The sequence below is a fragment of the Centruroides vittatus genome, unplaced genomic scaffold (genome assembly GCF_030686945.1).
Source record: "Centruroides vittatus isolate TY-2023 unplaced genomic scaffold, ASM3068694v2 scaffold_946, whole genome shotgun sequence".
Taxonomy (NCBI): domain Eukaryota; kingdom Metazoa; phylum Arthropoda; class Arachnida; order Scorpiones; family Buthidae; genus Centruroides; species Centruroides vittatus.
In genome coordinates, this window is record NW_027122723.1 from 172,160 (window position 1) to 187,799 (window position 15,640).

Genomic DNA, 15,640 nt, shown 5'->3' on the forward strand with positions numbered 1-15,640 from the left:
TGTGGATGCATTGCCAATAATTCTACCCAGACCTCCGGTCCGATTTTGTCTTCTAGTATATGTAACATTATGCTATGACCATCGTCAGTTTCTTATAATTTGACGATTATGAAATTTGTAATCATTATAGTGTAATGTTATATATACTGAAAGACAAGATCAGATCAGAGGTCCAGGTAGCATAATTTGCAATGCATCTGCATGATAAGCGGCAGTTGCGGGTTTGACTCTCGCTCCAAGCTGATTCTTTTCTTCCAGTTCAATCTACATTATTTAATTAAAATTATAATTATTAATTTTAATACAAGATGGCACCTAACGTCGCTCTCTAGTGTCATATTGTTTGGTAATTTATTATTATTATTATTATAGCTGTTATGTAGCCTAATGGCATAGGGCAGTGGTTGGCTTTAGTGATATTTCATAAAATATCTCAATAAATAAACAGTTTAATTCATTAAGTGACCAAGAAATTATTTTTTATCATAAACTGACATCTTACAAAATTTATAAATGATGAAATAGAACAGATGTGGATAATTTATTACAACAAAATTCTTTAGAAAAAACTTTTGAATTACTGTAAAGAGTTAAAATAAATGTTGTTTATAAACCAGATAAAACCACAATGAAAATAAAATATAAAATGCATTAATAAATTACAAGATTATTCTTAGAATTTCAAAATTAAATTCTTAGAAAAAAAGAGTTGATACTATATTAAAAAATAAAATTTCATAATCATCAAATTATAAGAAACAGATAAATATGCCAATTTACCAAACCCATGGATGTGTCTTTTAAACAGCTTCAATCTGAGCTTCAGAAGGAAGAGGAGTTTCCTAGAAATTTCTTAGTAAGTGGAGTGTAAAGATGTAATTAGATAAGGAAACACATCTTTTGATTTCCAGCAGTAGTTTAATACCATAAAAATGTTTTTGAGGAAGACCTATCATGAGAACTGGGAATTGAGTAAGGGAACATTTTGATATTTAAAAGAGAATTTTAAAATTGATTTTGTTACAAAAATTATTGTTCACTTGAAAAAGAAAGAAATTTTATCAATAGGTAACATCTTCAACTTCCTCTGATTCACAAGAAAAGAGGATAGTACTTTCTAAAACAAAAGTTTTAGAAGTGTGAAACAGGAATCGTGGACACCCCTCATTGGTCCACTGATTCGATGTAAAAGGTGGAAATCAACTTTTATCCAAGCTTTTCGACACAAATATCATGCCACAAGCCAAGTAAATAAGTTCCTTGTTGTTTCTGCCTTTTTTTGATGCATCGATTCCATCAGGAAAGAATGATATAAGAAGTCCTCCCATTCCAAGAAAAGGTTCCCACATTACGTTTCCCAGATAAACAATAATGATTACTGTAAACTCTCTTGTCAACAGATATGTATAAAACTCTTAGTAGGATAGATTAAATATAATTATAATCAGTTTATTGAAATTTGAGCTAATCTGATGTTATTTTGATATTAATCCATTGTAATACTTTTCTTTATTTTTGCATAAATAAATATATAGTTAATTAATCAAACCTATTTCCATTATTGTTTCCTATGAATTAATATCCCATCACTTGGATTTATTTATTTCAACACAAGTTATATCGTGTGTTTGAACTTCCTACCTGATGTCAGGAACAGACAATTGAATTATCTTATGATCTTTAAAAACAGAATAAAATATAATTATCCATCCTGAGCAGTGAGCGAGGTCCCACAGCCCCGATCTCACACTACGAATGGGTCAAAAATATTTTTATTAAAAACTACTGCTGGAAATCAAAAGATGTCTTACCTCATCTAATTGTATTAAATCCAGTTTGCCTTGAGAATATTTTTAAGTGTGAAGATGTACTCTCTCTTAGACTTTCAGATACTTGGTTTAGTAAAAGGTTTTGATTAGATCATTTCTATGACATCTTTGATGGTATGTGTTTTGATGAGAATCTGAACACAAATTTATGTGCCCTTGATGTTATTCTGTTGTGTTATTTTATTTTAATTTAATGTAATGTATGTTATCTTAATTGATATGCTGAATGCATAATCCCAATGATATAGCCAGATGTCTTGTGTGCACATTATGTCAAAAAATGCAGCATTAATTTAAATGTTAGATTTCAAATTTCAAAGCACTTCTGTAAATGATTTTCTTTTTGTTTCTGCTTAATCTGAAAATGGGATGTAATGGCCCAAAAAATATTTTATCAAGTAAAAAAAATTTTTCTGGAATGGTTGATTTTTCTGGAAGATTTCTTTCTTGCATGTAATGTAATCTATTGGTGAGCCTACATAATAAATAAACAATAAAATCTTTTTCATTTCACTTTGATTTATTGTATATTTTTAAGCTTTACATAAGTGATGTATACAATATCATTTGAATGAAAAAAAGATTCTAATTAGTAATAATTTTAATGTTTCAGTTTTCTTAATATTGGTTTCATAATAGCAACTGTATTTGTTATAGTAATATATAAAATTCTAGATACATACTGTATTGTAAAGCCCCTGGTAACGCAAGGGCAGGTTTGCCAAGGAATGTTCTTGTAGGTTTTGGTGGAATTGGTTCATGTCCAATCTGTAAATAAAGAAGAAATCTTTAAAATCATTCAATTATATACTATATAAAATAAAAATATTCTACACCTTTACAGTTAAAATAATTAAAATATATGGAAGGAATGATTTAAGATATAATTATATCTACAACATTCCATCCAAACTAAAAAATCACTCCATCTTACCAGATTTTTTTGCCTGTCCAACTAGCAATATCTGCTTTACCCATCAAGAAACATTCTAGTCAAGTTCCTCAAACCATGGTCTCACCATCCGATTTCCAGTCACACAGGCAATTGCAACTGCAACAAGCACAAGTTGCACGTATCTTTTCATGGTCACACTATGTTTGCTGGTGTTGCAACTCGGAAACATGTGAGCTCATAATAAACCAATAAAATTACAGTACCTTCTTTTTGACTACTTTTGTGAGTTTACTGATGGTTTACATTCTACTTTGGAGTATTTACAGAATTTTAGCGCTAAACACTTTTCTTATTAAAATGGCAAGCAGTTCCTTTCTTCCAATGAATAAAAGAAAAAAGGTGATTTGTTAGAGATGGCGAGAATACACAAAGAGATAAAATCTTTGACAAAACGAAGAATTAAAATCCCACAGATCTTCGTGAGCCTGAATAAGCTCAATCAATCTCAATTCCGTAAAAGTATCAATCCTTTTACTTTCTGCCATAATGAAGAAGTATTTTCAATGTTGCTACTGTATGATGTGGCACAAAGGCGTTTGCTGATTGGATGCACGTTTGCAATCGGCACAAGTAGAACAAACTTTTCGTTTCTAGTTGCGGTTGCAATCGTGCCGGTTTTCGAAGGGAGTTTACTAGATAACAAGAACAACTGTTGCAGTTGCCTGTGCGGTGGGAAATTGCAAGGTGTGGCCATGTCTTTAGACTTAGAATTGTCAGAAATTTTCCAAATTTTTGATGGTTACTTTACATTGGTGTTACAAAATGCACGATAAAACAAGATTAAAGGAACACAAACATGAGATGCAGGTACAGAAAATCTCTACAAAGTTAGCTATCTTAATCCAAAATAATAACTACCAAGTACTATGGGACAAGTGAAAGTTAGTGTGGAAAATCCAACCTAGCACTTTTCTTCTGAATCTATAAATACATTGATAGTGATACTATTTTCTTCATCCATAAATGAAATCTACTTATGAATTATATATTGTGTCACCTTTGTTTTGTGCAATAAGATAAACTATACACCTGTTTCTATAATTTTTACTTTTCCAGAATACAACATACAAAAAGTGTGGTGATTGATGAAATTTTGATCCCCTGATTTTTTTTTTATTTTTGCATTTCTTGACATTTTGACACCAGGACCTAAAAACACATTTAAAAAAACCTGTAGTGTTTGTTTGTGTTGGCATTTATTTTGCATTATATATATCTCAGAACTGGATGAACAAAAAGTTACAAAACTTTGCTGGATTATTTGCAAGGTAGAGATGAGTTTTAGAAAAAATTCTGAATGTCAATTTTACTCATTATTGGCATTTATAATTTTTCAACAACTCATCTCTACTCTCAAAATTAAACATCACTCAGCAGTGAGGGACGTATATATATGTCGAGGGCGATCGTGTGGCAGTGGTGAGGAATGTATATATCCGCTAAATTCTTTTGGGGATATCGCCAAATACTAGCCAAAAACTACCGTGAAAAAAAATTCACATAAAAAATTAATTATGTAACAATAAAAAAAGACTTTTCTTTACTAGACATAACTGTTTACAAAATCTTTTTCCAAAATGGTAATGAGAAAAATCACATTAAAAAAATACTTTAAAAATTTCCCAGGTATATTCTCCACTACTAAGAGACAGCACCATACCGGACTATCCCACTGCTGAAAGGTTAAGTCTTTTTTATAATAATTAAAAAATATATAAATTATTTTGAAATAAAATCTCATAACAGATGGTGCTACATACAATTTTAGCTTTGTGCTAATCTCTCAGATTTTTAAAAATTAAATGTTCTTTTAAATAGACAAATTTCTCATAATTCAACAGTATTATTCCTCTTAAGTTCTTGTTATTACTGTACTTCAATTTTATATTTTACTATAATTGAAAACCATCAGACTTCCTTCCTAGTCCACTTAACCTCTAAGTTGAAGTGACAGGAAAGTTAAGCAAGAGAACTTGCAGCTTTTCAGTTATTATTCTAATGTAGTCATTAGTTTTTTTGCAATTAATTCTTTAAATATCAAAAAATAATCTTTTCCTCTTTCCAGCAAAGTGTTTATTAATGGAATGAACATTTTTGGCCTGATTTATATAGACCTACCTAAGATCTACAGTCGACCCTAATATAAAAAAATTCTTCTATTTTCTTATAAAGAACATAATGTGTTTTATATTAGGGTTGACAGTAGACCAGAGTAGGTCTACAAGTCGGGCCGAAAATTTTTGTTCCATTAATAAACATTTTGCTGGAAAGAAAAAAAGATTATTTTTTGATATTTGCAAATGGTTCCAGTTTTGTTTTTACATTTTCTTTTGTAATTCTTAAATTTCATAATTTTATATTAACTTTGATTTGACTGAAAATGTATAATTTTATTTGTTGCTGTGGAAATTCTATTAACACGTTGACTGCCACGTGACTTTTTAGGATTCTGTTGTAAAACGCCAACTTAATTTAATTATATTATATTATTAAAAACTCTAATCAGAGTATATAGTAATAATCAAATAGCATATAAAATGTGTTTTTCTTAAAATAAAGGTATTACGAATTATCTCGTAGTTGGCTTATGTAACAGAAAGCTCTTCGCTAAAGCCAAACTACGAGTTAATTCGTGCACAGACACGATTCGTCCTGTCACTTCGCTACAGCCAATCGGAGATGTGCGTCTAAATTCATTAGTAATAAATCGGATATAGAGGCGAGCACATCACATTTACGTCTTTTTTGAGAGTGTTATTTTTTATTTATTTTTATAATCAAATTATAAATATCCCAAAATGGATAAGAAAAGACCACTGACTAAAAAACAACTTGATTACTACACTAATCTAAGTGATTCAGAATCTGACAAAATTTTTGGTGAGGATGGGGGAGTTTATTTGGCAGCGAAATGGTCCTGTTACTGTATGTAAATGGAAAGACAAACGAGAAGTCCTTACCATTTCAAACATGCACGTTGTTGAAATGGTAGAGGTGTTCAATCGCAATGGAAAATGTTCGATGAAACCGAATATAATTCGAGATTATAATCATGGAACGTCTGGCATTGACGATCAGATCAAATGCTATCGTACTACACAGCTCTAAGAAAGACTATTAGATGGCTCAAAAAGGTTGCATTACATATTATAGAAATATATATACATAATGCGCACAAACTCTTTCAAAAAGCAACTTCTTCTAAAATAAAACTTATGCTTCTCTATAAGCTAACTTATGCTTCTCTTTTTCTCTAAAATAAAACTTATGCTTCTCATTATGACGAATGCTTCTCTAAACTAAAAGTTTAGAGAAGCATTCGTCAAAGCGTTGATTGGAGAAGAGATTCAACCAGTTTCAAAAAAAATTAAATTGCAGAAGCTTCACTATTTACAGAGTATCCCATCTACTCAGAAAAAACAACATCCGACAAAGCCATGTCGAATTTGTACCAAAGCTAAAAAACGCCGAGAAACGCGTTATTTCTGTCCAATCTGTCTTGAGAAGCCAGCCCTTTGCGTAGAAGATTGTTTTAAAAATTATCACAAACAATAAAAATATCGTTTTGCTTTTGATTTTGAATAAACATTTTATAATATTTTCTGTTCGTTTAAATTTATATTTCTGTTTTATAAATTATCACAAACAATAAAAATATTGTTTTGCTTTCGATTTTGAATAAACTTTTTATGATTATATTTTCTGTTCATTAATTAATAAATGTTCTGTTCATGTAAGCCAAACTTGATTTTTTGTTCTTGCCCCTGAAGCTATCTATTCATATTTACACTGATATACTACGAATTACATCGTAGCTGCACAAATATGGCAAGGAAACAAACTACGATATAACTCGTAGGTGGCGTCCTAGGCAGAAACGGTAACTACGAGTCATCTCGTAGATGGCAGTCAACGTGTTAATAATCCAAAAGCATTTGCTTGATGTTTATTTAAATATGAATTTAAATTTAAACAATGTTCTTTGGAACATTCTTCTGCCTTATTAGATAAACTAATAAAGCCAAAATAATTTGTGAAAATTGTTTTATATTAAAACTTTTCATTTTTGTGGTAATCTGTGTATATTGATTCTGTGTTAATGTGCAGGATGAACTTCATTTTCATCCTTTCAGTTTCTTGTAGTTCAAGTTCAAATCTATCATACAATTGTTTATTTTTAGCCATTTATAACTATATTAAATTAATAATTATTTAATTATTGACATTAAAGATAGATGTGAATTGAATATCAATCATTCTTCTTATTAATTACTAAAGCCAATAGAAGTAACAAAAGTATCACAAAAATAAACATTAGCCTATTAAGTGTAACCTTCATCTGAGACAAAAATATCAATAACTTCCTGACAAACTTATTATTGTATTTTTGTCCTTGATAAAGGTTGTATTAAGTAAAAACAATCAGACCAATAAGTTATTCTATCCTCTTTTTTGGAAATATATCTGTTTTTTTCTATTTGAATGACTAATGAATGTTGACACACTTTTCTACAAACCAAAATTACCTATAATTAATTATTAGAAAAATCAATTAATTTATTAATAAAACGCTAATAACCGAACAATTATGTCAGTTAGTAACTTATATTTGGTTTATTCATAACTGGATGTAAAAAATGGTTTCAAAATATCTAAATTATTAATATAATCAATATATAATAATTATTGAGGAGGTATGCATTATTAAAGAACAAACGTTAGATTTATCATCTTTGAAGAAAGGATTCCAAAAATTTTTTAAATTACATACAAAGCCATGACGTAAACAGTATGGTTCATTATGCAATTTGAAAAAAAAAATAGTGTTCTACTACCCAAGTTCAACCACGATATACAATATATACGCGTTACGCAGCGGTTACAGGTTCTGGATAGTGTAGATTTCACCCCGGTGCTGAGGTTAGAATAGTTTCTGTATTTACTCATAATGAAATAAAATTTTTACATTTTCATTAAGTTATAGTTATCAGCGTGTATAATTTAAATTATTATTTAATATTTCCTCCTAATAAATATAATATTGCTGAAAACAAAATTAAAAACAGAAAATTTAATTAAAAATACAGACAGACACATTTTAACTTATAATATATTAATTATAATTTAAAATTTGCACCTATAACCTAATTTACATAGTTACATATCACCTACACGTTTAAAACATTGTTTATTTAATAGTAAGATTTCTATTTACTAAATTTTGCATGCAGAACTAAAATTATCAACTTTGCAAAAAAAAAAAAAAAACTTTACTGTAGATAAAACCAACTGACCCTGACAGCTGTATTATGAACCTGCAGCTGTGACCTAAATAACATATTAATAGAAAAAGTTTTGGCCATGTAAATCAGAATTTCAGATTAACTTTGCTGTTTTTAAAATAAAATTTAACATACAGCACATTACTGATATAAATAGAAATTTTAAAATTTCAAATAAAAAGAAAAAAAAAAGATTTAAAATTTTTCTAAGTTCATTATAGAAATTTTAGTTTATTCTTACATTTAATATGATTATTATATTGATGTTTTTTCCTTCAAAGATATGAAAATTTTGATTAAATGATATATAATTTTAAAAGAATAAGGTTTCTGGTCTAGAAAATGTTGATTCTTTCGAGTTGTAAGTCTGAGTCGCCATGGTAAGTGCCTGTTGGGTCAATTCCGTGCTCATCTGAGATCACCTTCCAGAATTTGGCACCGATTTGGTTACCACATTGGCCAGCTTGAATATGTACGATCTCTCTCATTTTCGGATATTTCTAGTAGTTAAATGCAACGTCCTTTGTATTTTTTAAAAGTCTTATGTCAGTTCTTTTTATAATTATATATACATATAATACTACAAATAAGTGTATTTAATAGAACTTAATAATGAAATTAGTAATAAATAAATTTTTAATGAAAAATAATTGAACAGTATTTTCAAACCATATACAGGTATCCCTCATATGGCTAACGTGTTAGTTAGGTTCTGAAAAAGTGCCATGTTATGTGAATCCATGTTATACGAAACAAAGGACTAATGCAAGACGTTGGGTTATGTTCCAGAAATTAGCAAAAGTATATTATTCTTTTTCATTACTAAGAGAAATATGTTGATTAAAGCAATCGATAATTTATTTCCAATCAATAATTAATTAACAATTGCAATTAAAAATACTGTATTATGCATTAATATTAATTTTAGTTAAACCAGGGCATTTTCTTTTTACAAAGTATTGTTGTCATCTCAGCTTTTTTGGTGATATTGATCAGAGTATTGGTAACATTTTCATATATTTTATTTTTATCATAAACAATTTTTTGGGCAACAAAATAAAAATACGTTATTAATTGAAAATTTGTTCTAGAGCAGCATTTCTCAAAGTGGGCGATAACGCCCCCTTGTGGGCGGTGAGTAAATCTAGGGGGTGCTGGAGGCAGGGTACTGAACGGTGATCAAAGGCAAAAGTTGGGGTCACTGACAGCCGTTCCCTTTCCTCTGTTAAACTGGTAAGAGGAAACATTGCATTTAATGGTTTCCAGATGTTGAGAACAATGTACGGTAAGAGCACAAAGTGTGAGAAGAATATTTCCAATCCTTTCTCACACAAGAGAAAATGGGTTAGGGGGCATTGAATATAACTTTATGGAACAAAGGGGGCGGTGGATTGAAAAAGTTTGGGAATCACTGTTCCAGAGGCTCGTGTTTGTTCGATCAAGTACCAAGCAACTATTTCTCAGAATTTGTGTTTGAATACTGAATTGTTCCAGTACCGAGATACAACTGTATTTTGTTCATCATTTCTATGAATGAATACTTCATTCATAGGTATGTAATACCTACAGTTAAAAAAAAGTTTAATAACACCTAAAAATACTCAAATAAACTTTACTAAATACAAATATTAATCTATAAAAAAGAAAACACAGTAACAGGCTTAAGGGCTAAAGTTTGAAAGTAATGACAATGACACAGAGTTGATGGGAAAGTTAGTGCAATTTTTTTACTTCCTTGTATTATCAATTTTCATTAAAGTAAACCTGACAAAAAGCACAAAACAATTTGAAAATTTCAATATTCTAAAATCCGTGGGCAAATTTGAGACAACATACTTACTTGAATAAAAAAAAAAAAAACATAGCAAATAACAAAGATTACACTTAAAAATTGTGAAGTTTTGTATGGAGGATTCCAAAACCATGTTAGATCAAAACCAGAAGTTTTAATATACAGGGGGTATCCCCAATTTTCAAACAGTGTTAGAGCAAAACTATGTTATGAAGTACAGCGTTGTACAAAGGATACCTGTATTCATTCATAGATTCCCTTGGCAATAAATTGTTAAATTTTATAGTTATGATGAAATATTTAAGAAAGCACATAAAAAATTAGTGATTCTTACATAAAATGTAGCATGTATCTTTAATGTAAGAAGCAGTTAAACTGATTTCATATCTTTTTCAAAAAATGGAAATTATAGACAGAATGACAATACTAAATATTTAAATATTTTTAATAGACAATGCTTGTCTATTAAACATAGTCAAACCTCAGGTTTTGAACACCTCACTTTTTGAACAATTTGGTTTACAAACAAAATCTTGAATGCCATACTTGTCCCAGTTGCCGAACAATATACTCTACAATAGCCAGCCACAATTAGAGACATACAGACTTCACGTACTTTCTGTGTTAAAGAAAGTTGATGACACAACCAATTAATGACAGGACTACCAATTTAGAAGTTAGCGATGCTGAGATCGCCTTGCGTCATTATATTTGCATCATGACCACAAATCAACAACAATGTTGTTATTCAAATTAGATTTCAATAAAACATGGGTAAGATACTACTTCCATTTTTCAGTACAATTTGCAATTGAATTTAAATCAAACTAATTAATTAAAACCGCATTCATTGACATTTATGTAATATAAATGACATTCAGAAAATCACATTTAAAGGTGCATAACTCAAATTAAATAACAAAATTTATTATGTAATATTATATATTATAATATTAATATTTATTAATTCTAGGTAGCCAGTTAATTAAAACTAAAAATAATAAAATAATAATTAAAACTCTGGGTTTTACACCAAAGTAAAACTGAAATTAAAAGTAAAATTAATTAATTAATTAAAATTGAAATCAAAGCAATTGAAATATAATAGCAAGGTTGAGGCCGAAGTTTTAAACACGAAAACGTGTACGTCGGATGTTCAGTGCCACTTTCCTGTAAGCCTAAAAGTTTGACAATGGTGTTTGGAAAGTCAGTGGAATCATGCTCGACATTTCAAATGCCATTGTCAAACTTCTAGGTTTACAGGAAAGCGGCGGCGAACGTCCAACATACATGTTTTTGCATTGAAAACTTTGGCCTCAACCTCACTATTACAATGTAATCCTGAAGTTTATTAGAGTTAAGAAGTTTATCTTAAACATGAATAAAATCATCAAATGAAGAAATTGTCACTATCTCCAAATTTGTTAAAATCTACTGCTAAATTGCCAGAATTGGCAAAATTGTCTTGTTCCCACTATTCACATAAGGGCTAAAAATCAAAATGCCTATAAAAAAAAAAAAACATCTATGTTCAGTCTATCAAAACAATTCTAGAGAAGCTTCACATTATCCAGATAAAGACAAACTTTACATTTTGGTCTTTGCCTCATCCATCTGTTTTTACATTAATCCTAGCTCTATTCAATTCACAAGCTTTACCCATAACATAGATACAGTGTGTTTCATGTAAGGTGTCACAAGTCAAACTTAGAGACTATGCTTCTCACAAAAAATAATTGATAAGAATAAAAGTTTAATATTTCTGAGATGGTTTTTGTAAAACCATAAAAATAAAACCTTGCCCATCTCCCCCCTTTTGGGTGTAACAAGAGATAACTTTAAATGGAATTCCTAATAATTTTACATTTTTGGATTCTCCATTAAGAAATGATAAACTTATTTGAACATTATTAGAACATTTTTTCCAAAAACATGATAATTTCAAATGTTATAAGCATATGCAATCATAAATTTTAAAAGATAACATTCTAATAAAACTGCACATTATTGTAAGTTAATTAATTGAAACAGATTTCAGTTGTTAATGATTAATTTTTAATCAATTCTTACTGTGGTTCAACAGTAGTACTCATTTTTAATTAATTTTTGAAATGAATTCAAATCAAATATTTGAAAAATGATAGATTAGACATGAAGGGTCAATTTCATAGGCACCTCAATCACAGGACCTGACACCAATTAGTTATTTCCCACGAGGATTTTATAAAGAATAAAGATTTTTAACAACTAACCACAATTTAAGATATGAAGCAAAGAATAAATAATGCATATGTTAAAATAAACCAGAAATGTTGCAGTCTGTTAGGTGAAACTTTGTTACTCAATTACCGAAATGTTTAGATGAAAATGAACATCCGAACATTTGTTAATTGATAAGAAAATGTAAATTACCGAAAATGTAAAAGAATAGAAATTAAAATCCAAAATCAAAACTGGAGCAGATAACAATTGGATAACTGGAACAGATAACATTCCAAATTGGAATGTTTCAAACATTTGATGACGCTATTTATAAAAACTTTTAAAATATTGTAACTTTGTTTACAGAAAGATGTATTTGATAATGTATTTTATACATTAATGAAAAAGCAAGCATATAAAATAAAAAAAATAATAATACAAATAAATTAAACAATAACAATCCAATATGTCTCCTCTTTTCATGTACAATTAATCTGCAGGATTATCAAAGAATGACTGCCAAGTATTAGATAGGACTTCTGAATCCTTAAGGTTAATACAACTATTTGACTATGTGGCATTGAATATCTCTAATGTTTCCAATATTCTTAAAGCAATGTTCATCATACACTCATTTTATTATTTTTGCTTCATTTATATTTACAGACACTATGGGCTTATTTTATAAACATAAGACAGGTTTATAAACAGAAAACATTTGTACATTTGTTCATTAAACTCATTTACTAGAAAGTGTAAATGGTTAGAATTTTACAAAAATAGAAATTAATTAGAACATAAGAAAAATGTTAAAGTTTTATTAGAATATTATTTTTCAAAACATGTGACTATATGCTCAGAACTTTTTAAATTATCATTTTTTTGAAAAAACATTTTCAATAAAAGTTTATATTTTAATGGAGAATACAAAAAGTAAAAAAAATTGAAGGATTCTATTTAAAATTTTAAAGTTGCCTTTTTCCACCCAGAAGGCTTTATTTTTATAACCTTAAAAAGACCCCTCGGAAATATTAAAATTTTATCATCATCAATTTTTCATTAGAAATATATTTTCCAAGTTATTGACTTGTAATACCTTATGTGAAAAATGTATATCATCTTAATAAAATTATGTTTTTATATATTCCTACCTAAGTGACTTGACTAAAATTTCTAATGTATTTCCACATAAACAAAACATTTGTTTTCTGTAGCTATGCTATTCGTCTAGCATAACATTAGGTATTGTTGTATAAGTTGTAATATTACACACTCCACTAACACCACCTTAATAAGAAACAGTAAAACACTTCATAGTCTTGAAACATTAGAGTTTCACAATATCAATACTCCTTGCACAAACCTTTATTCCAGCACAAATTACTTATTAATTTAAACATTTTAAATTCTTGTTAAAAGGTCTTCTTCAGATCTAGAATGCATCAAACTTTAGCAGAAATAGAATTTTAACTACAGATTAAACTTAAATATTTTGAAAAGTTCTTGACCATAGATTACATAAATGTTCTTTTATTCACCTTTATATTAAAATCAGATGATCAACTGAATTATCAGGGTAAGGCTAAGTTAATAGGGTTAGTGGAGTTGTTTATATATATATATGTATATATATATATAAACACAAACACACATCTTTATATATATTATATTGGACCAAATCTGAACTCATGAAACTAAAGTCATCAACATATAATTATTGTAGAGGGCATGCTGCTGGATCATTTGACTTTATACCATAGCTTCCACATGTTGGATGAAGTCCCTTGATCCTTGAAGTGTATCAGTTTGCCTTTTGATGCCAATTTATACAGTTATACCTCGAGTTACGTCGTTCTCGATTATACATCGTTTGTCAAAAAAGTATATGGAAAAATAAAAATCAAGTTTAAGTCATTTTCTGTCCATTACATCCGTCCACCACAAATATTGAAGTCGTACTATCACTAGAAAAGTGTTAAAAGCACATAAAATCATATTAAAATATGTACATTTACAGTAAATGTTAATATAATCATCACAAATCCTAGAGAAATGAAACATGAAAACATCTGTGTTTCTGTGTTGTTGTCTTATTTTACGGTCTTTAAGTGCTCATTATTGGTGTTTTTCCACCGTAGTTTCCCTCGTAACTACACAAGTAATTTGACTTACGTCGCCTCTCCCGGAACCAATTACCAACATAAGGCGAGGCATACCTGTATATTTCTAGTGTTTCGGTGTACTTTAAGATCAGATTGTTTGGGGCAGGCATAACGATCTTAGCTGTCCCAGTCAACCTCCACCAAGGATGTACTACCCGTGCTACCAACGCTACGATAGGCACCTCTTTTTTCGACTGCAATTTCACGTTCCTTGATCCCCACCACCAATGACGTCTTTTAACAAGAAATTAAAACACGCGGATATCGAGGACGGTCGACTGCCTCCCAATCGAGGCCAGAGGCAGAAACCGATCGGGGTAGAGCCAAGAAGGTTACACCCGTCCCACACAATCATACCTTAAAATAAGCCGAAGTATCAGAAATACATAAATTGGCATTAAAAGTCAAACCGGTAGACTTCGACGATCATGAAAATTTGATTTCCCAACAGCATGACATTACAGAAGGCTACCATACTAAACACATACAGATAAAGCATGTAAACGAAACAATTAACCATTCTTCGTGTGGTTAATTGTTATCAGAGGTGGAAATCAACTATCTCCGAAAATTTCCATTTGTATAAAAAAAAATTTTCTGAAATGCAAAAAGCGTGAAGTCGGCGCCGTAAATACGAATTCCGATAAAGAGAGCAAAGAATATCCGTGGCTAAAACATCGATTTAACAAAAACCAAAAACGGATGTCCATTTCTAACTCCTGTGAACTTTGCGCAATGCAATAATTCCTACGAAATTCGTATTTGGTATAAACTGGTGCTAAGTTTTTCGTATTTAGCACAGGTTCATAAATTGTAAAGTGAAAAGTCGCGCGATGCGACTATTTTAGAGCGCACGCCTCTCGACGTAACCGGGATGCCAAACTTGACATGGAAGGGACCGCGCAAAGCATTTACCTGTATCAGTAGTTTAACCACTTCTAACGGATAACCCACCACCGTTATGGTTATCCTTCCAACCAATTCGTGAAACTCGGTTTTGCGAAAATTATTCCTCCTTCTTTTCCGACATCTTTGCTTTTCCCTCGAAACAGCCGGTTCGTCGGATTCGAACCGCCAGAGGTCGCTGGCTCCAACAATATTATAAAATGGAGAATTTCCGCGACGAATTTTTTCCACGCCGAAACCGCAGACTAATGTCGATTATCCTTAAACATACGTTAATTGTTCGTCCAAATGGCTCAAAACCCCACGCCTAGACCAAACACGGGAAGGGCCGTAAACATTCCTTTAGCGCCAGGTTTGAATTTCCCAAAATGTTTTTAGCTTTGGAGATGGCCATTATTATTAACTCCGTCGCTATTTTATTCGAAAATGCCGTCCAGGGTGACCTCGCCATATTACTGATATGGGTATGGTATCGATACTCTTGTTTCGATATTTACTCGATATCAGTAGCG

The 15,640-nt window shown here is 30.1% G+C and overlaps 1 protein-coding gene across 1 annotated transcript in view; it reads right to left on the reverse strand.

Annotated features, from left to right (window-relative positions):
- LOC136990616 (mitochondrial carrier homolog 2-like) overlaps positions 1 to 15,380 on the reverse strand; it is a gene marked incomplete at its 5' end in the record, with an annotated part of 52,598 nt that extends 37,218 nt beyond the window's left edge. The window contains 2 exons of the mRNA XM_067289011.1: positions 2,513 to 2,597; positions 15,138 to 15,380. Of these exons, the coding sequence (XP_067145112.1) occupies positions 2,513 to 2,597; positions 15,138 to 15,380 (328 nt within the window). The remainder of the gene's footprint in view (positions 1 to 2,512; positions 2,598 to 15,137) is intronic.
- Between the last annotated feature and the right edge of the window lie 260 nt (positions 15,381 to 15,640).